This window comes from Otolemur garnettii, unplaced genomic scaffold (genome assembly GCF_000181295.1).
Source record: "Otolemur garnettii isolate 467f Iridium unplaced genomic scaffold, OtoGar3 scaffold00122, whole genome shotgun sequence".
NCBI classification, from domain to species: Eukaryota; Metazoa; Chordata; class Mammalia; order Primates; family Galagidae; genus Otolemur; species Otolemur garnettii.
The window spans coordinates 1,462,863-1,484,367 of record NW_003852517.1 but is presented as its reverse complement, the minus strand read 5'-3'; the positions used below and the strand labels follow the sequence as shown (position 1 = coordinate 1,484,367).

Sequence of the window (21,505 nt, the reverse complement as noted above, 5' to 3'; positions counted from 1 at the left end):
CTTCCCCACCCACACTAGACGTGTCCTCAGATTTCTGAGAAGTGATGTGTGTCACTTCTGCATGAATGGACAGTGCCTGACTCATTGCATGCTTGCTGTGCCGTGGCACAGCGATGCCCCAGGTGGTGCTGCCCCATCTGCCTGGGCCCTGAGCCAGGAAGCGAGGAGTAGAGGCCTCTAACCCACCCTAGTATAGGAGTATATAGGAGAGTATAAAGGAGAAAGAGACCTATGTCTTTTTGAGCCTCTGACTTCTCTCCTCTGTCTACTTTCATCTAGTTTGTCCTCCTCTCTCCAAGGTACCATAGTGGTAAGAGCAGGACCCTGGAGCCCAACTGTTTAGGTTTGGAGCTTGGTTCTGGAGCTCCCTGTGTGACCGTGGGCAAGTTACTTAGCTTTCCTGTCCAGTTTGAAACAGGAGATTTACAGAGTGTCTATCTTATTGAGTTGTCCTGAAAATGTACACATATATATGATATCTGTGCATATACACATGTGTTGCTTAACGGTGGGGATATGTTCTGAGAACTGTGTCATTAAGTGATTTTATTGTGCTAGAGTGCACTTACCTAAACCCAGATGGCATAGCCTTCTCCACACCCAGGCTGCATGGTACGGCCTATTACTGTTAGCCTACACACCTGGACAGCACGGTACTGTACCAGAGGCCACTGGTACACAACGCTAAGTATTTGTGTATGCAAACATGGAAAAGGAAAACTAAAAACTGGTATTACAATCTTATGTGACCACTGTTGTATACGCATCTGCACCACACATTGATGTTTTGGCCGACAATAAAGAATGTTTTCTATACTATATGCTGTAGAGTTTAATGAGGGTGCCAGGCAGGTCGTAGGTGCTCAGGGTTTGTCCATTGCAATTAAGACAGTTTCCACCAAAAGTTCAAAGTGAAATAGATTACCTACCGTCTTGTGGGCCCTGGGGAGCTACCTCTAATACTGATTAACAAGCAACCTAAAAACCAAACTCAGTTATCTTCAGGGAAAGGAAATACAGGAAAAAAAAATGTGTTAATCAGCCAAATGTCTCACTGAAAAAAATCTGCACTTCTACAGGGCTCCTCTGGCAGTCTGGAAAGAGACAGATTTCCCCTAAGGCCCCAAATTCTCTGCCCAGTGGCCCTCATGCCTCTGCCTTTGGCAGTAGAGCCCTGCCAAGTAGCCACAGTAGGCTGGGTAGGTAAGCATCTTGTCGTTTGGTTCCCATATCCCAATACAGGGCAATATATATGTCCTCCAGCACATTAAGTACAGTGGCGCAGCTTCTAGAAAAGAACTACTCTCCAAAGAATCCATTCTCCTACTCAGTGCAGCCGCTTCACCCTTAACACAAAACCCAGGCTTCTACTCATATCACCCCTGCCTCCACCTTCAACTTCAGAAGTCATGAGTGTCCCTATCCGATCAAGTGCATGCATCATTCAAATGCCTGAGGGGCTTGTCACATCCTGCCCTTATTCATACTCAGACAAAAAAGTTCAGTTCTTTTAATCTCACCTCATAAATCAATGCCTTACACACCTGATTATTTTCAAAATTTACCATTACTCACCCATGTGTCAGCAACTCCTTCAAACCCACTTGCCTCTGCTACTATTATATTTCTGGTAATTTCCCTGTTGTGGAAGCAGTGTGTACTTTAAAAATAGATATAAAAATAAAACAAGTCTGAACATACTTCATTATTAATACATGTAATACATGTAATATATTTGATAACATATATAATTCTATAGATCAATAATACTCATATATGATGCAGTAATGTTTATTTTTGTTTTTGCTTACAACAAACATGCTCTAAAGTAATGTAACCTGATTTAATTAATCCTGTTAACTTTTTAGCCAAGAATGTCCTCTCAACTTGCTTTTTCTACCTCTGCATTTTGTTAGGCAGATTCAAGTTAATCTTCAACCGCAATTACCATTTAACTATATCCTAGTCCTTTTTCCTGATGGCTTTTGCATCATTTTGCCATTTAAAATAAACCAGTCGATGCAGGATATAAAATGTTTTACTTTTAAAAAATATTAAGGTTGGATGCAAACATCCTTAAAATACTAAAAGATATCATTTGAAAGAAAACTTCCATTAAGGATGACTCCTTAACATTGTAAGGAGAAAAATATATTTCTCTCTATTGAATGAAAAGCACTGGCTCTAAAATAAAGAAAGGAAATTCATGTGATGAATATAATCGTAATTTCCACATAGCATCTGAGAAACACGGGTACTGTTCCAGAAGAAAATCTGCCGGGTGCCTGCATCCCCTCTGTTAAACAAATTACACTACTACTCCACATCATTAACGAAAACCCAGCAAAATCTAATGGTCTTGTCATCTGTTTACATTTGCACCAAGTTCCAAAGGATATTTTTTTTCTGAAAGACCACAGTGTACAAGACACTATCCATTAAAATAGTTTTAACATTTTATATAATATTTTGCTTCATTGAATAAAAGTTTAAAAGAAATATAAACCTAATCTTCACATTTGAAAAGATACCCTATTCTTTAAAAAATAAGGGTTCTTTTTGAATGCATAAAGAATTTACTAGGGTAAAAAAAAAAAAGGGAAAGTCTAAATGTAAAAAACGGAAGTTGAACTCTTACTTACCAATTGCAAATGTTATAATGCAACTATGAGACACATCACATGGAATATACTATGTGCTAAAATTTAAAAAGCAGGCTACAAAGTTTTATGTATAAAATAAACAATGGCATGTACTCTCTCTACATTTGAGAATAATGTGAAGAAAGTAACTATAGGCATACCTCATTTTACTGTACTTTGCTTTATTGTGTTTCACAGATTACTAAATTTTACAAATTGAAGGTTCAAGACAAGCTTGCAATGAGCAAGTCTATCAGTATCATTTTCCCAATAACGTGCTCACTTCACATCACTATGTCACATTTTGGTAATTCTTGCAACATTTCAAACTTTTTCAGTATTATTATATCTGTTGTGGTGATTTGTGATCAGTGACCCTTCATATTACTATTCTAATCATTTTTAGCACCACAAACTATGTCTATATAAGATGGCAAACTTAATTGATAAATGTTGTACATGTTCTCACTGCTCTGCTATTACCATTTCCTGTCTCTCTCCCTGTCTTGAAAGCTATCTATTTCCTGAGAGTCACAATATTGAGATTTGGCCAATTAATAACACTACAATGGGCTCTAAATGTTTAAATGAAAGGAAGAGTTGCATGCATATTTCATACTTTTAACCAAAAGCTAGAATGATTTAGCTTAGTGAGGCAGGCATGTTGAAAGTTGAGATAGGCCAAGAGCTAGGCATTTTTTTGTGCCAAGAAAACAAGCTATATATATAGAAAGAAGTTATTGGCTCAGTGCAGTGGCTTACACCAGTAATCCTAGCACTTTGGGAGACCAAGGAGACAGGATGGCTTGAGGCCAGGAGTTGGAGAACAACTGAGCAATATAGTAAAACCCTGATTCTACCCAAAAAAGAAAAAAAAATTAACAAGGCGTGGTGGCATGTGCTTGTAGTCCCAGATGCTCAGAAAGCTGAGGCAGGAGAATTACTTGAGCCCAAGCTATAATGATCCCTCTGCACTCTAGCCCCAGCAACAAAGCAAGACACTGTCAAAAAAAGGAAGGAAGGGAAGAAGGAAGGAAGGGAGAGAGGAAGGAAGAGAGGGAGGGAGGGAGAGGAAAAAGAGAGAGAGCGAGAGGGAGAAAGAAAAAGAAGAAGAGAGGGAGGGAGGAAAGAAAGGGAGAGAGAAAATGAAAGAAGGGTTCTTAAAGGAAATTTAAAAGTGCTACTTTGGTGAACATATGAATGATAAGAAAGAAAAACAACTTTATTACAGATATGAAGAAAGTTTAAGTAGTATAGATAGAAGGTCAAACCAGTCACAACATTCCCTTAAGCCAAAGTCTACTCCAGAGTAAGGGCCTACACCAGAGCAAACTCTCTTCAATTCTATGAAGGCTAAAAGAGATGAGGAAGCTGCAGAAGGTAAATTTGTTAGCAGAAGTTGGCTCATGAGAAGAAGCCATCTTCATAACATAAAAGTGAAGCAGCAAGTTCTGATGAAGAAGTTGTAGCAAGTTATTAGGAAGACATAGCAAAGGTAACTGATGAAAGTGGGTACACTAAACAACAGATGTTCAGTGTAGATGAAACAGCCTTGTATTGGAAGATGCTACCAGGACTTTCCCAGATGATAAGGAGAAGTCAATGCCTGGCTTCAAAGAACAGGCTAAACCTTGTTAGAGGCTAATGTAGCTGATGACTTTAAGTTGAAGTCAATGCTTCTAGGACCCTTAAGAATGATGCTAAATCTACCTGTCCTCTGTAAGTAGAACAACAAAGCAGGATGAGAGCACAGCTGTTTATAGCATGGTTTAATGAATATTTTAAGCCCACTGTTAAGACCTACTGCTCAGGAAAAAATATTTCTTTCAAAAATAATTGCTCATTGACAATGCACCTGGTCATCCAAGAGCTCTGATGGAGATATACAAAGAGATTAATGCTGTTTCCATGCTTCTCAACACTATATCTATTCTGCAGCTTTCAAGTTTTATGATTTAAAAAGCATATTTTATAAGGATGTACCTGCTATAGATAATAATTCCTTTGATGAATCTGGGCAAAATAAGTTGAAAATCTTCTCAGAAATATTAACCAGTCAATATGACATTAAGGATATTTGTAATTTGTAAGATATCAAAATATTGGTGTTAACAGGAATTTGAAAGAAGTTGATGCCAAGCCCTACAGATGACTTTGGGGACTTATTTGGAAGTTGATTCCAAGCCCTATGGATGACCCTGGGGACTTATTTCAATGAAGGAAGTAAGTGCAGATATGGTGGAAACAACAAGAGAACTAGAATCAGAAATGACTATTAAGATGTAAATGAATTACTGCAATCTCATGACAAAAACTTTAATGATTAGGAGTTGCAGAACCTATTCCTATTGAAGACACTGTGAGCACTGTTGGAACAACAATTAACAACTTAGAATTATTATACAAACCTAGTTGATAAAGCGGTGACAGGGTCTGAGAAGACTGACTCCCATTTTGAAAGAAGTTCTACTCTGGGTAAAAGGCTATCAAACAGCATTGCATGCTACAGAGAAATTTTTCATGAAAGGAAGAGTCAACACAGTAAACTTCATTCTTGTCTTATTTTAAGAAATTGTCATACTCTGGGAGGCCAAAGTGGATAGATTGCTTGAGCTCAGGAGTTCAAGACCAGCCTGAGCAATAGTAAGACTCTGTCTCTAAAAACACTAGGCGTTGTGGCAGGTGCCTGTAGTCTCAGCTACTCGAGAGGCTGAAACAAGAGAATCACTTGAGTCCAAGAGTTTGAGATTCCTGTGAGCTGTGATGTCACGGCACTCTATGGGAGAGCAACAAAGTGAGACTCTGTCTCAAAAAAAGAAAAAAAAGAAAATTACCAATCTTCAGCAACCATCACCCTGATCATCAGCTGTTAATACAGAGGCAAGATCCTCTACCAACAAAAGGTGGATGAATCAGATGACTGTTAGCATTTTTTTTTAACTAATTAAGTATTTTTAATTAAAGTGCTTACCTTTTAAGACATGTTAATAATTCTATTACAGAGTTAATAGAGTATAGTGTAAGCATAATTTTTTTATGTACTAGGAAACCACAACATCTGTGTGACTCACTTTATTGGGATATTCGCTTACTGCAGTGGGCTGGAATCAAACCATCAGTGTCTCCAACATATGTCTATATATTTTCCTTTCTGCCAAGGACAACTTATAAAATCATAATTTCTGTTTAACATGACTTAGGCCTTGGACTTTATGATCTGATGGAATAAAAGACCTTTCAATGCTCCAGCTCTGTTATTTGATAATCAGAATGAAAGAATAATAAATGTATGAGAAATGTTAAATGCGTTCCTTTTAATTCTACTTAGCATTTTCTTAAAATTCTGTCTTTTCTTAAAATCCAAATTATAATCCCGAGCTGAAATATGGTTTGCCAGTTTTGAATAAAAAGCATCAATTTATCCAAACCAACATTTTTCAGAGCATGCCCCATAGAAGATTCCTCCCTGCAGTCACTGCTCTCAACATGCCCCACAGAAAGATTCCTCCCTGCAGTCACTGCTCTCAACTTTAAAGAATTAATCATCTTGACTTTGGCTTCTAGGAAGATGGAGCAGATACACTTTTCCCTATTCTTCCCCTAATTATATCTATTAATGAGAACCCTGTACGTCATATAGAAGACAAGCAGAAGAAGACTCCAAAAGGTAGAAGGAAGGCGGCTGAGAAGTGGGTTCCCTGGCATTTCCTTTGGCCTCAGAGCCCAATCTTAGACCTGAAAAAGGGGAAGAGATTTGCCATAGCCTCGCTCAATCCCCAGACAATTGTGTGGAGTGACAAAAGCCAAACACACAAGTTATATACCATATGATTACATTTATGTCACTTTCTTGAAATCACAAAATTAAAGAAATGGAGAAGAGGTCAACAGTTATCACAGGTTAAGAAGGAAGGAAGTGGGTGTGGTTATGAAAGGACACCCTGAGGGGCCCTGGTGAAATTAGGACTGTTCTGTGTCCTGACTATAGATAACGCACTATAGTTTCGCCTGATGTTACCCTTGGAGGAAACTGAGTAAAAAGAACCCTCACTCTGAATTATTTCTTATAATTTCATGCGAATCTCTAATTATTTCAAAATCAAATATATAATTTTTTAAATGCCTTTTAATAGGTCTTACCCTGCACATTAAGGTGGCTGAAAAAAAAATTCCATTGAGAAAGTGATGAAGGTGTTTCTATTGTAATATTTGGTTTGGATTTTTAAAAAATCTTAAACTTTAAAAACATTCCCCACAGCAAATATTCCCAGAACATTTTCTGGAACTAGGGAAGAGAAATTCACATTAGAAGAATTAGGCAGCATGGTCACTAAGCTTATCAAGAGGATGAGAAATTTTTGATGAAAGGTAGCTCAATAAATGGCAGCTTTTAATTTATTAGGTAATCTGATAACAAATATGGGGACTTCCTTTATGATTAAGAAACAGTAGCCCTCCCTTACATACCTCTGCTCCCATATTCCTATTGATAATCAATTTATTTTCAATTTTCATTTAGTTTGTACATTTTTTCTATAAATTTTATTTATGAGCTTTATTTCCTATTTAAAAGCAAATACTCATGTATTGATTTATCATTTTTATAAAGAATGAGACTTCTTCCATAACTGAGATGGTGACATGCAGGACCTCTTTTTAGTCTACATGTCACCTGTTAACCTAAGAATGCAGAACTATGCTAAGATTCACCATCACGTACATCCCTCAAACTCTGCGAAGAATTTTTAAATGCGTGGCACCATCAAGAGGCAGCAGCTTGTACTGCCACTCTAACAAGAATTAAGGTTTGCTCTCAAGCACAGGGGAACCTACTTTTGACAGTAATTGCCATAAACCACTGAAATATAGAATTACACTAAGACTTAGTTCTGTGTTTCCCCAATGTGAAGTTAATAGATTATTGCTAAATGCTAATTTTTCCTGTTCCATTCCTTATCTGCCACCTCTCTCTCCAATTAAAGAAGAAAAGAAATGTGACAACATTTCTACTGTCAGTTAACTGAGGACAACTGTCAGTCCTAATTTGCTGATGATTAATTTATTCAATATTGATGGCATTAATGAAAATGCCAGCTATTTTCAGAGAGAAAGTCCTTTCAGAGAGAAAGGTGATCTAATAATAGGTAATATTCTTCCTTATATTACCCAGGGGTTATAAATTTACTCTAACTTTATTTAGAAGAAAAGAAATGCTATCTGCCTAGAGAATGAATAGCTTGTTTAGGCAGCAGACAGAATCATCAATTTAATTCTGTGCTGTCCAATTAGTATAGTGAATTGCACCAGCTTTTATAGCTTTTATTAACATAAAAAATTTAAAATTTAGCATCTAACTCAGAAATATAATGTGAGCCATGTATGTAATTTTACTAAGGATCTAGCTCAGCAAGGCAAGGAAGTAAAAGAAGGCAGAGGATTGACTGGCTGTTTTTGAAACATTTGATTTAAGAAAAGGATCCACAGAGACAATTCAGTTTAAGGCTAAGGCTGAAACTGAAGATTAAATAAATTAATGTAACAATGGCCATTCTGACTCAAAATACAGGAAGAGAGTCATCATTTTAAATACCCCTTTAAAAATTCTGAGCCTCTGAGTTTATTTGATTAGCAAACAAATTTCTCATCCCATCTGCAGTTTAACTGGCTTCTTTCCACTAGTGCAACCTTTTTTTTTTTAAAAAGTAAAACTATAGCCAGGATGTAACAAGGGGAAGGGCCACATCAGAAAAGAGATTCGGTTCAGGCTGACCTAGAAGACAAAGAAGTTTGCAATACCTAAGATGTTCTTTTTTTTTTTTTCCCCAAGAAAGGTTAATGCTATGACTAAGCAACAATAAGCATTACCTGAACAATGTCCATTCTGCTACTCAAACACAGAATCCTGTCAAATGTACAGTATGGCTCTGCACAGCCAAAAGGTCTGAATGAGCAAGTTGTTTTGTTTTCTTTTTAGGGTCAGGAGTCACTAGAAAGAGGAGGTAGCAAGAAGCAAAACACCTTTATAAGTAGAGTTAAGTTTCACCTGATAATGCTCACTAGTCTTGGGTTCCTAAATAATTTTTTTTTTTTTTTGAGATAGAGCCTCACTCAGTGACCCTGGTGTTGAATACTGTGATGTCATAGCTCACAGCAACCTCAAATTCTCAGGCTTAAGCAATTCTCTTGCCTCAGCTTCCCCAGTGGCTGGGACTATAGGCATCCACCACAACACCTGGCTATTTTTTAGAGACAGGATCTCTCACTCTTGCTTAGGCTGGCTGGTCTTGAACTCCTGAGCTCAAGCAATCTGCCCCCCTCAGCCTCCCAGAGTGCTGGGATTCCAGGAGTGAGCCACTGCACCCTGGACTTCCTAAATAATATTTCTTAATTACAAAATTAAACAATAGCAACCTGTTTACTCTCTGGTCATTAACATAGTATCTGTATCTGGCCACCTTTGGAAGACTGGAGAATGCATATATTTATTTTATAAAATATCAAAATGGCTTATATGAATATGCTCAACTATATCTGTATTTAATTTTAGAAACATTAGACCTATGGTCTGTCAGCAGTACACATGCAAGAGTCTGGGACCTGAAGCCTTGGTTTTTGTCTGACTCTAGAGAGCATCAATGCTTGGAACAAATGCTACAAATTTTTCAAAGTAGAGAAAAATAATTCATTTTTAACTTTTTTATTTTTAATTGAAAGTTGGAGAAGAGTTTCCCCTTTTTGTGGAAGCAAAAAGAATGCATTTATGCTGAAATATTCTCTTCTCATTCTGTTGTACAGAGCTTCACTGTTACCTGGAACAAAATGCATGGTGGTTGTATGGGAACCAGGGGTGCAACCTACATCTACAGAATAGGAAAGCCATAACGAATGTCACAATGGGTACTGAAAACATCCAATTACTCTTTTCAAAAACACATACACAATGCTTCCTGTCCTCTAGTCATCTGGCTAGGAGGTGAATATATAGCAGTGAGCAAAACGGGCGTGGTCCCGGCATCTTGCAGATTAAAATTCTTTTGTCATAAAGTGCTTTTGTGGGAACTATAAGAACATACCTTCCAAACAGTAGAGGATTTGCTGACCCAGACACTTATCCTTCTCACACAACTACTACAGAAACACTGAAACACATCTTGAAAGAAAGCCAATCTATCTTTAGGGAATCCATATTGGTAGAGTATGTAAGAAATCCAAAAACCTCACTTCGTGGTGCTTCACGAGCGCTGGCACCACATCACAGCGTATTTGAGAAATAAGTAAGTCTCGAGTGTGCCCCTACATAATTCTAAATGGCGACAGTGCTGTTTACCAAGGCACTGCAGATCATCGTCATCAGCCAGAAAGAAAATACGGGATTTAACAATGTAATTTGTGGGAATCCATTGGTTCTCCACAATATAACACGGATATACGGCACCAAAACCAAATGAATGCTCCTAACAGAAGTAGGATTTCCTTTAAGTTTGTCATTTTCTCTTTTTTCTTCTTGAGATGACTCTTACTGACCTGGACCTTAAAATGCTCTAGAGATCATCACTAGCTCTAAATTATTGGGAGGTGTGCAAGTGTCAAATGAGGTGAATAAAAGTACATCCTGTCTACCTTTATAATGATTTCTCTACCTTTTAAGACATCTAATTTGTCAAATAATTAGTATCTCAGCCCTCTAGAGATATTGTACCCATTAATGCACCCTATTTGGAATTCAGCTCAAAGGGAGGATGTTAAAATAACCTCTGACCAGCACTGATGGATTGCACAAAATGCACACACTTCATGTGCACGGGACCCTCTCAAGACCTTACTTGCACTTAGTAACTCTTAATTTAGGATATTTTAAATCAAGACTTGGTATCTAGTTTCTAAAATCATAAAAAAGAAAGAAAAAGTTAGCATAACAACAAAACCATGAATTGGCAGCTGAGAGCCAGAAAGAAGGAAAAAAAATTATATTAAAAAAACCTTAGACATCTCAAATAGTATAGCAGCTGGAGGCTATTAGACTCAAAGTAGATTGTTTACCTCATCATAGGTCCTTGGAGGTTCACAATTATGGGTCAATCTTTAATCTTCAATAAAATTACCTTGGGTTTTAAAATAAAGATTGAACAAGTAAGAAAAATCCAGATGCAACACCGGGGTTATCACAGTTGAGCTAAAAATACTACAGATACTATGCTTAGTGAACCAGACTTACCCCACTTGGTTTCCTCATTAAGGAGTTAAATAGATCTTTGGCATCTGGTCATTCTTTATATAAGAGTTGTGTTTATCTTTTGAAAATTATGCTTTGGCAGTTTGGAGTCCCCAGTGAAATGTTCAAGTGACTCACCCGGCAGAGGTGATTAAACTGTACTGCCCCTGAAGTCTGCCTGATGGGCTGGGGACACGGCACATCTTCGATCTTGGAGTAAAACCCAAATGGCAGTGGTGCTCTACCTTCAGTGGTTCACCATTCTCTGCAGTTTTTATTTTACTGACTCTGTGCTTTTGTGTTTGTTTTTGACCTCTGGCCAAGTTGGACTAGGGTTTCAGTTTGCACAAACAACTGACAGTTATCCCCAGTGGTGACAGCAGGGACCACAATCTGGTTTTGCAGTCTGACCACTGGGTGCCCTGTCACGCAGCAATGAAATCTAGCCTTGGTCAGGTGAGTGATGACAGAGAACGTGACTGTTGGGTTTGCTGTCTGTAATGAGTTTGTTTTTCTATTTATGCATTCAGATCCAGAAAATATTTTTTGACCAATGGCAAGGAAGTCAGTCTTTGGAGATCTGGAGGAGTTAGATTTTGTGTTCCAGTGTTTATCTCTGCTGTATAGTTGAAGCTGTGGGACTTGGGCTATAAGTTCTTTGTCTGTCTCTGAGAGAAAAATTCATCATCTATAGGTGAAATATTTTTCTGCCTCCTGAGGATAATAAATTAATACAGAGGCGTTCTGCTGTTCTGATTGGTTCAGAGAGACTAACAAGTATTTAATCAATCTAACATTCCCCAAATACCAAAATCAGGTGAAATTCTAAAGCTTTAAATGTGTCCTTTTTTTAAAAAAAAAAAAAAAAGATCTTTTTCCTCAAAACTATTGACTCAGAAGAATTTTCCCCAAATTTGCATAAAGTGAATCCTTACACATATCAGATTGTTTTGATAATCTGGTTTAAAAAACAGCTACCATGTTTCCCCAAAAATAAGCCCTACCCCCAAAATAAGCCCTAACAGGATTTCTATGCATTTGTTAAATATAAGCCCTACCCTGACAATCAGACCTAGTGATGGGCATGGCGATGCAGCGTATCTGCATAGCCACGCCATGCATTTCCGCGCAGAGCGGTAAGGAAGACTGGAATACCTTTCATCTGCCACAGCTCCTTTCTCTGAGCAGTTCGCACTTGCACAGGTGCACTTGTGGTAACCATGGTTGCAGGCATCCTATTGTGCACTTGTGAATGGCTAGGGGAAAGGAGTTCACACATCACTAGTGCCAGCCTCACCAACAAGGTCTGCTCCTCCTGTCAAGTTTCCAGAAGAAGATGACTTAACTGTATTTAAATAAATGTAGATTGTCGTATTACACTTAATAAAAATAAGATATCCCCTGAAAATAAGCCCTAGTGTGTCTTCTTGAGAAAAAATAAATATAAGACAGTGTCTTATTTTCAGGGAAACATGGCATATATATTTTCCTTGTTTTATCAGTGCATAATATAATTCAAGTGTAATTTCAATTTTTAAAAGAGTTGGATTTGTTTTCTAACAAAGAAATAATAAAGAGACTAGTTTATCTGAACTTCTTAAATGTCTTACATTATTTTACTAAGATACTTCATTAAGATTAAGACAAATATAAAATTTATGCTTAACTAAACTGAAATATAATTGTGACAAACCTTTTTAAACCAAGAGTAATTATGTTCTGTATATGTATACTGAATACAATTTCCAAATAAAGTAAAATAAAATAAAATGTAATGTAATGTATGACAAGCACCCTGTTAATGTGAAACTAAAATGCAGTAATCTCTACTAATGACAGAGCAATCTTGGAAAAATTAGCCTATGCTTTCAAAAGATAGTAAAAGTTATCCTTCTACATAATCTGCTCAGAACAGAGTTTAGTATTTCACAAGAGGAATTTTTTGGGCTTTATGCTAATTAAGACAAGTTTCTACATATTTAAAATAAAAGGGTTCACCATTCTGAATGCTTTAAGATTTCTTATTTATCATAAAACAATCTATTGTCACGTTATTAATAGTCAAACTACAAACATTCACTGTTCCCCAGGATCTACAATCCCATATTAGTCAATCAGTCTTCCCTGATTCACATTTGATTCATCTGCCTTCTCCAGATCAGACAGACCCCAAATTCAGAAAAAAAATCATTTTCCAAGATACCTTATATTTGAACTACCTCTGGGTAATTACAAAGATTTATTCTTTAGCCTTACAAAAAGAAAGATGCTAGAAATAATTACACTCACTTATTACTGCCCTTAGTTTTAAGTAGCCCATCCCCATCAAAAATTCTGTAAGAAAATTTGTCAAATCTAATGAGAAGCTCAGGCTTCCTGAGGATCATTTTGTACAGGTAAGAGATTATTACAAATAATTTTCAAAGATTGTGTGCTTTACAGAAAGGCCCCCAATATTTCAATGCCCTTACTCTCTGTAAGATGTTCTTACCCTCAAGGGAAATACTGATTAAATAAGATTAACGTCTTATACCCTAATAAAGGATTTTACCTCTCCATCCTGCTGATCCTGTTTACAATAGCACTTATGCTTACTGTACCTTTACCATGTAGTCTCTACGTATCTTTTGCATTTGCCTACAGACTACAATATGTCTTTACCAAAGAAAGACAGCTTCAGAGGCTTGTGCAAAGGACTTTATGAGGTACTCTTAAGCCCTGATACTTCAAAGAATAGACCTTCAGATAGAGGCTTCTGAGCTGACATTGCATAGACAAGAATGAGACCATACTAGCCAGCTAAATCAGAATCTGTCATCCCTTGAGAAGTTGTTTCATGACTAAAAGTTTAAAAACAATTAAAATTGCGAATATGTTTTCCCTTTGACTGGGATATAATCAGACCGACTATACCAAGGCCAAGCCTAGAGTGTTGCATTTTATATGCCCCCATTAGGTGTGACAAGCCCACTTTTAAGGACAAGGGCTTATAACTTTGTATTTAGAGCAATACCCACAAAGCTCTCCCCAAAAGTTGAGTCTGTTTGTGACTTCCACAAGCTTAGTCTTACAGGTAGTAAAGGTCACTTCTTGGATTGCTAAAAAGCTTAGCAGTTTTAGAGGATCAGGAGGACAGAGAATTTGCCAGCATTTAACACTAAAGCTGGAACCCAGAGAAGGTGAATTTCTTGAGTTGCCCACTGTCCTTGGAATAAAAGAGTAAAAAGGAGCATGCATTTAAAGAAAGATCTCTAGAGCGATGGAAGCCATTGAAAAGGCTCTCCTAGAGTCCTTAAGACATTATCTATTTAGAAGTTAATTCTCTGACCTTGTTAATAATACTTACCCAGCACAATATAGCACTGTATTTTCTGTTCACATACAAAAAAGCTTTTATATACTAATTTAAAGTTCTCCTGAATTTATGTCAATGAATCAAGCCAAAACACAATGCCATTTTGTGACCATGAATAATCTCTTTATAGACTATTTATGTTAACAAAGGGGAATCTCATACGGACAGACCATATAACTGACCTATCCAAGGAATATCTAATTTTCTAGGGGTATTGCATATCTGTTTTCATTCATTATTATTGGTCAGGACATTTGAAAGCTCTGTAAGAACAGACATCAACTTATCAAAAATTATGAGTGATGCAAATTATTCTTGCTCTAAAATACCAAACGTTTTCTGTCCTACAAAGATGCAAATGGTTTCCATCCACCATAAGCCAAAGGTTATAATTTTTTGTCCTGTAGGGCATTAACTAGTTTTGCATGTGATTCAAAAATCTTATTCTGCCATACTTTTTTTTTTAGTAAATAAAATATTTTTGATAATCTTGTACTTTTGTAAACCAGCTTTGCCATCTGAGGCTTTTCGCATTAAGGAAATCATGAATCAATCATTAATGAATCAAAATAATCTCTGACATACTCATTGTAAAAGAAAAAATTCTGTGCTTAGAAGAAAATGAAAAAATGCAATTGTTTGTTCTCATTCATGAACGGGACTCCCAAGGGATGTCTCTTACTGTCTTATTTTTCCAGAATAAGCATAAATTCATTTTAAATGGAGAAAGACAACTCAATAAACTTTAGGAAATGTGGCAGAAAGGTTGACCACCATGGAAAAGCCTTCAACTTTCCAGGCAATTTGGTGTTAAAACAAATTTGCTATCTAATTCCCAATAGTCATGATTTCACCATCTACTTCTAGCACAACCATACAAATGCAAATTTAATGATATAAATAACACCAGTCACCATTTCCTCATAGTCTTAAAAGATAAAATTTGTAAGACTTGTAAGAAATTCAGTAAAATTAACAACTACATTTGTGAGCCTTCCCAAGAATTTATAATGTGAGAACTGTAGTTAAATTCCTGTAGGCCTCCAAAATACCTACATGTGCCTAATAATAGTGATCGAGGAAGAGGAGGAATAGCAGAAGAGTATCTAGGAAGGAAGAGTAGTGGCTGGTGCACATGGAAAGTCTATGCCCCTACGTCATCCTTAGAGTCTGTCTCCAAGGCTACCCTGTGGGTTCTGGTCAATGAAACAGTGAGGTCAACAGATGAAAATTACCAATCGCTCCATCTCCTGCTCCCTGAGTCTTTCCTCCCTCTGCCGCCGGTGATAATCCATCAGGTCATCACGTCCTGAAATGGAGCTAATGCTGCTCTTCCGTTCCCGCAGGACAGGCTGAGGCGTGCCTGAGGCCTGTCTGAGGCTGTCCAAATCAGCCTCATCAAACTCCACAGATCCGCAAGAGAAGTTCCTTCTGGCTGCAAACACTCTGTCTGGCTCTCCGGGAAGAAATGAATGACTTGGACTTGTCCCCGAGCCTGAGTATGAAGCCCTGTCAAAGTCATCAGAAGCGCAAGAGGAAGTGGAAGCCAGAAGCATCTTTCGAGCCACTCGGGGACTGGCAGGGACACTGACGGTGGAACTTACATAAGGATTGCCTTCAGAGGCAGAGGATTTATAAGGTAAAGCCCCTGAGCTTAAAGAAGAAAAATTAAGGTAATTGTCATTGTCTATTAAGCTATGAGGTAGATCCTTTTCCCCAAGTTTTGTTCTTTTGGAATTGCCCAGAGAGTTTCTTGGAGGCAAGCTGAGAGGTGTCAGCTGGTTCTCTGTGGCTTTGTACAGCCTGGGAAGGGATCGGCTGTAGGCTCCCATGTGACTCAGGCCACTGCCCGAGTACTTCCTAGTTCTTACGCTCATGTTTTCAGGTGCTAGCTCTTTGTGTCTAGTCAACCTGGGCTGAAGTGTCAGGTTGTCCTGAATGTTCATTTTCCTAGCTTGCTTTGGGCTTGAAGGCATACTTGCTGCTCCCGATCTGCTGACAGGAAAGGAGCCAGCATCACTCAGAGAACCTCCATTCCACATGGTCAGGAGTGAGCCAGATGCCTTTCGACCTTCCAGGCCTCCAAGAAAGTAGACATTGTCATGTGATTTATTCCTTGAGCTGTATTTGGAATAGGGAGGCTTCTCTGAGAGCCTCAAGGCCCTTTCACCATCCCGGCCAGAGTAAGGATCAAAGTCCACTCTCCCAAGGGGGTATCCGCTGAGGGAGGGTGCAGTGCTGAGTAACGGAGTGGGAGGTTTTATGGAAATAGTTTTGTCAGTTCCATCACAAGAGAACTGCTTGCCTCCCTGGATTTTGGCCAAGGAGGGGCTATTTCTGATACCAGTTCCCAAAGGAGAAGGACTTCTTTTAGCAGGCACAGGTTGTGAGAGGGTTAAATAGGAGCCAGAATAATCTCCATTGGCTTTAAATCTAAGACTGGAAGAGTATTTCTTCGGGCTTGGGCTCTCCATCATGTTTTGAGAAGAATCGTCCTCAAGAGCAGGCACCCCAATATCTTCCTCTAAGCTACCATTTTGTAAATCCAGCTGCTTTTGTGTGTGGCTGTGCTCTGCCATGATCTCGCTGGAATCTGTAAAGGAATAAAAGAGACAGTTTTACTTAAAAAAGATTTAAAAAGAACAGCCCCTTGTCAGGCCTGCCTCTAGGCAAATAACCCTGCTGTCTAACCTCGTGCAACTCACAAACACAAACTCTATTTTACTCTATTTTACTCTTAAATATATTAAAACTGTACTTCAAGTTGAAGAAGCTAAAGACCACTGATCTAGAAAGTTTACTGTACAAAAGAGTACAAATTACTCAAGAGGATAGCAGTGATATTTGAAAGAAACAAATCCCCAACCAGGTCAAGGTGCAAAATTATGCTAGAGAAAAAAACAATTTCCCTTTAGTGTTCGACTCCTTGGAAGACCATCTCCTTCCTGAGTGCCTAACAAATGTCCAAAGGGACAATGCAATAGACCTTTTACCTCTATTAGAATCATTAACCGCTAGGAAATAAAGTCCTAAGGAAACAAAATTTACATTTTGGCAAACAAAAAATTTTGTTAGACCCTGTTCACTAAGGGGTCTGGGAGTTACCTTCTCAACAAGAAGACTTAAGGCTTCTGGACTCAGCAGAAAGAGGCCATTAATGATAGAGGAAAAGGTGTTGCCCAATTTATTGCCACGTGGTCAGGATGGTGAATTTAAAAATATGAAACTGTTGTATCCTTAAAATTTCCTGGTACACAAATATCATCCTTTATATTAAAACCTCTTCTCTAGCAGAAACACCCTTCTCCCTATTGGGTACCTATCAGAACATACCACTTCTTTCAGGTACAGATTAGAATTCTAGCTTTCACAATTCCAATTTTTAAGAAAATATATAGACCCATAAGAACTTGCTTTGGACCCCAGTTTGAACAACATTAACCTAAGAAATTAAAGTTTTGTTTAGGGGCCATGTCTTTGAATTGTAAACTATCACAGCAAACAAGAAGGCTTTTATTTCTAACTGATAAGAAGATTTTCCTTAGATTATAAGCAAAGAGAAAACACAACTTAAACAATCTCATTGAACTCATGCACCACTAAAACTGTCCTCAAACCCTGATGCACCTCAGACACTCATTATTTCATCTCTGATCTCTATATGAACACTATCATCTATAGTTTGTAATCAGTTACATAATGTGGTTGTCTCTGTAACTAGTCCATGAGTTTAAGGAAGAAGGTTATGCCTAGTACTTCTATGTACTACACCCCCACTTGAGATTCCCACTATACCATAGGTAAGAAACTCAATGAACATAAGTTTTTAATTTTCATCACACTCTTCCTCACTCACTCCCAGCCACGGATAAGGGCCTTTAATCACCTTGTTCAGCCCCACAGACTCTCTGGGCAAATTCAGGCAGACTCACAAAAAACTGCTTTCTGCTAGGGTCAAGAAATAGCCTGGCTGCTTACCTTCTTGTTATGGGTTAAATACACAACTGCCTATAAAGGTCCAGCATCCTCCAAAATACTCTACCATGGTTGGGTTTCTTACCATTCAATCCAAAGCCCTGCCTAGATGGATACAAGCATAATTTATTTTTTTAAGTACACCTCGAAGAAAATTGAGGTTCTTCATTCCCGCAGCTGGCATCTGGTCCTGCCATCTAGCTCTTGCCAAGTCTTTCATCCCTCAGGGACAGTGTCCTCTCTGCCCCCAAGACAAATGTCTCCCTTCTTAGCATGTCCACTGCTGCTAAATCCGACCTTGAAAGCAACGCTAGTGTGGTATGAGCCATAGCTCCCCAGGTCCCCTGGGAGGACTGGAACTAAAATGACTCCTAATCTTGGCCCTTTCTATTCCAAATTAACTTCACCTTTGTTTAGCTTGCTGTATTGAAATTCCAGCAAAAGTTGGCTAATTTTCTTAAGTTAGATATTTCAGAATTGAGAAATAAGGAAATAGATGGATCCTAAGGACATTATAGTCTTATTTATTGTAACAAATTCTTCAAAATAAGGGAAAAAATGAATAAGCTATATACATTATATGAGAGATTAGTACATAACCATTTAAAATCATATTTGGAAGTACACTTTGTAGCATAAAAAGTACATTCATATAATTTTAAGTAAACTCTTTTTTTTTTTTGAGACACAGTCTCACTCAGTTGCCCTGGGTAGGTGCCATGGCGTCATAGCTCACAGCAACCCCAAACTCTGGGCTCAAGTGATTCTCTCCTTTTTTTGTTTTTGGAGACAGGGTCTAACTCTTGCTCAGGCTGGCCTCGAACATCTGAGCTTAGAAAATCCATCCACCTGCCTCGGCCTCCCAGAGTGCTAGGATTATAGGCGTAAGCCACCACACTCGCCTTTTTAAGTAAATTTTAAAAGGAGTACAGTTTTTTTATGTAGAGTCCTTGCTCATGCACATGGATTACACACACACAGGTAGATCTGTGTACATGACACACACAGGGAGTGCAGTTTCATTAAACAGTTTACCCTTGAACAACATGGGTTTGAGCTATATAAGTCCACTCTGATAAAAACTTTTGTAAATAAATGTACTGAAAATTTTTTGGTTATTTGTGACAATTTGAAAAAATTCACAAGCTCAGTGGCTTAGAAATATCAAAAAATTAAGAAAAAATTAAGTATGTCATGAATACATAAAATATATATAGATGCTAGTCTATCATTTTCTACCATAAAAATATACACCATAAAAATATAAGAAGCTAAAAGATATCAAAATGTACACATTCACAGACTATACATGATGCTATTCACAGGAGGGAAAAATGTAAACAAACGTAAGGATGTAGTGTCAAAATATAATTGCATAAAATTAACTGTATTCCCCACTATATTACTGTAATAATTTCATAGCCACCTCCTGTTGCTATTAAGGTGAGCTCAAGTACTGCAAGTATCTACTTAAAACATAGTGAAGATAACCATCTCCGTGTGAACAGTTTGTCTCTCCAGCAAATTGCCTAGTACGGTAAAAAGTGATCTCTTAATTAGCTCTCATGTATTTTCATCATGTTTAGTGCAATATTGTGGCCTTAACATTAGTGCCATAATAACTAGTCAATAATGTTGTACAGTAATAGCCTTGAACATCACACAATGGGATCCATACCAACTGCCCCTAGAGATACTGGAAGTGGTTTCAAGAAACAGAGTAAATCCTACAAGAAAAAGTTGAGTTACTTAGTATGTACTATGGATTGAGCCTGCATCTTCCAATGTCCACCATTTCAAGATAAACAAATCCAGCATAAAGACCACTATAAGAAGGAAAAAGGAAATTTGTTAAGTTACCACTGCCTGTATGCCAACAGGCATGAAAACTTCACACTTTTTGTACAATGCTTTTTTAATCTCATATTGAACATGCAGCTTTTATGTGGGTTCTAAGTATGATTCTAGATTCATCAGATTTGAGAAAAGAAGTCCTTATATGAATACTTAAAGCAAAAAGATATGAAGGATTGCAAGCTGGAGACATTCACGACAGGGAAGGATGGTTTGATAATTTCAGAAAGAGGTTTGGCCTAAAAAAAGGTCAAAATAATATGAGAAGCAGATTTTGCTGACCAAGAAGCAGCAGATGGGTACCCAGAAGCCACTAAGAAAATGATTGAGGACAAAGGAGATCTGCCTGGACAAATGAAGGCAAAAGTGTCCTATTTTAGAGAAAAAAATGCCACAAAGGACACTGATTAGTAAGGAAAAGTGAAGTGTGCACTAGGATTTAAGGCAGGAAGGGAGACTCTAACTCTACTATTTTGTGCAAATACAGTGAAGTTCATGATCAGGATTGTCTTTATCCACAAAGTTGCTAAACCCCAAGACTTGAAGGGAAAAGATAAACACCAGCTGCCAGTCTTCTGGTTATAAAACACGAAGGCCTGGACAACAAGAAAGTTTTTCTGGTTGGTTCCATCAGTGTGTTGTCCTTGAGTCAGTAAGTACCTTGCCAGTAAAGGACTTCCTTTCAAAGTTCTTTTGATATCATGTAATGCCGTTGGTCACTCAGAACCCCATGAGTTCAATACCAAAGACTACTTGTCTCCAAACACAATGTCTCTAATTTATCCTCTGGCTCGAGGGACATAAGGACCTTTAAGACGCATTACCCATAGTACTCTATGGAAAGGAATGTCAATGCTATAGCCAAGCACCCCAATAGAGGGGACATCATGAAGGTTTGGAGGATCATCTGATTGACAATACCATCATCATTTAAAAAAAAGTTGTGAAAATGATCAAACCTAGAATAATACATCCCTGCTGGAGAAAACTGTGTCCAGATGTTGTGCGTGATTTTATAGTATTTATACAACACCAATCAAGGAAATCATGAGATTGTGGATATGGTTTAAAAAGGAAAAAAAATAAAGGTAAAGGGTAAAGGGTTTCAAGATATGCTTCTTAGAGAAATTCAAGAGCTGGTAGAGACCACTCCAGAGGAATTAACAGAAGATGACTCTATGGAGATGAGTGATTCTGAACCAGCCCCAAAGAGGAAGATGACACAGAAGATCAGGGCCAGGAAACAAACTGACATCAGACAACCTGGCAGTGGGTTTCAGTCATTCAACACTTTTGATTTCTTCTTTTTTTTTTGAGACAGAGTCTCACTATGTTGCCCTCAGTAGAGTGCCATGGCGTCACAGCTTACAGCAACCTCAAACTCTTGGGCTTAAGCGATTCTGTTGCCTCAGCCTCCCATGTAGCTGGGACTATAGGTGCCCACCACAACACGTGGCTATTTTTTTA

General features: G+C 37.9%; 1 protein-coding gene across 9 annotated transcripts in view; it reads right to left on the bottom strand.

The window, feature by feature from the left end:
- The window catches only part of PHLDB2 (pleckstrin homology like domain family B member 2), a 219,377-nt gene that overhangs the window by 63,702 nt on the left and 134,170 nt on the right, over positions 1-21,505 (bottom strand). For 8 of the 9 annotated variants that reach the window (XM_012810047.2, XM_023517840.1, XM_023517841.1 and 5 more), the window contains one exon: positions 15,445-16,802. In XM_012810047.2, coding sequence (XP_012665501.1) covers positions 15,445-16,802 — 1,358 coding nt within the window. Of the gene's footprint in view, positions 1-8,507; positions 8,613-15,444; positions 16,803-21,505 lie in introns of those variants that run through there. The other variant, XM_023517847.1, reaches the window with a different exon arrangement.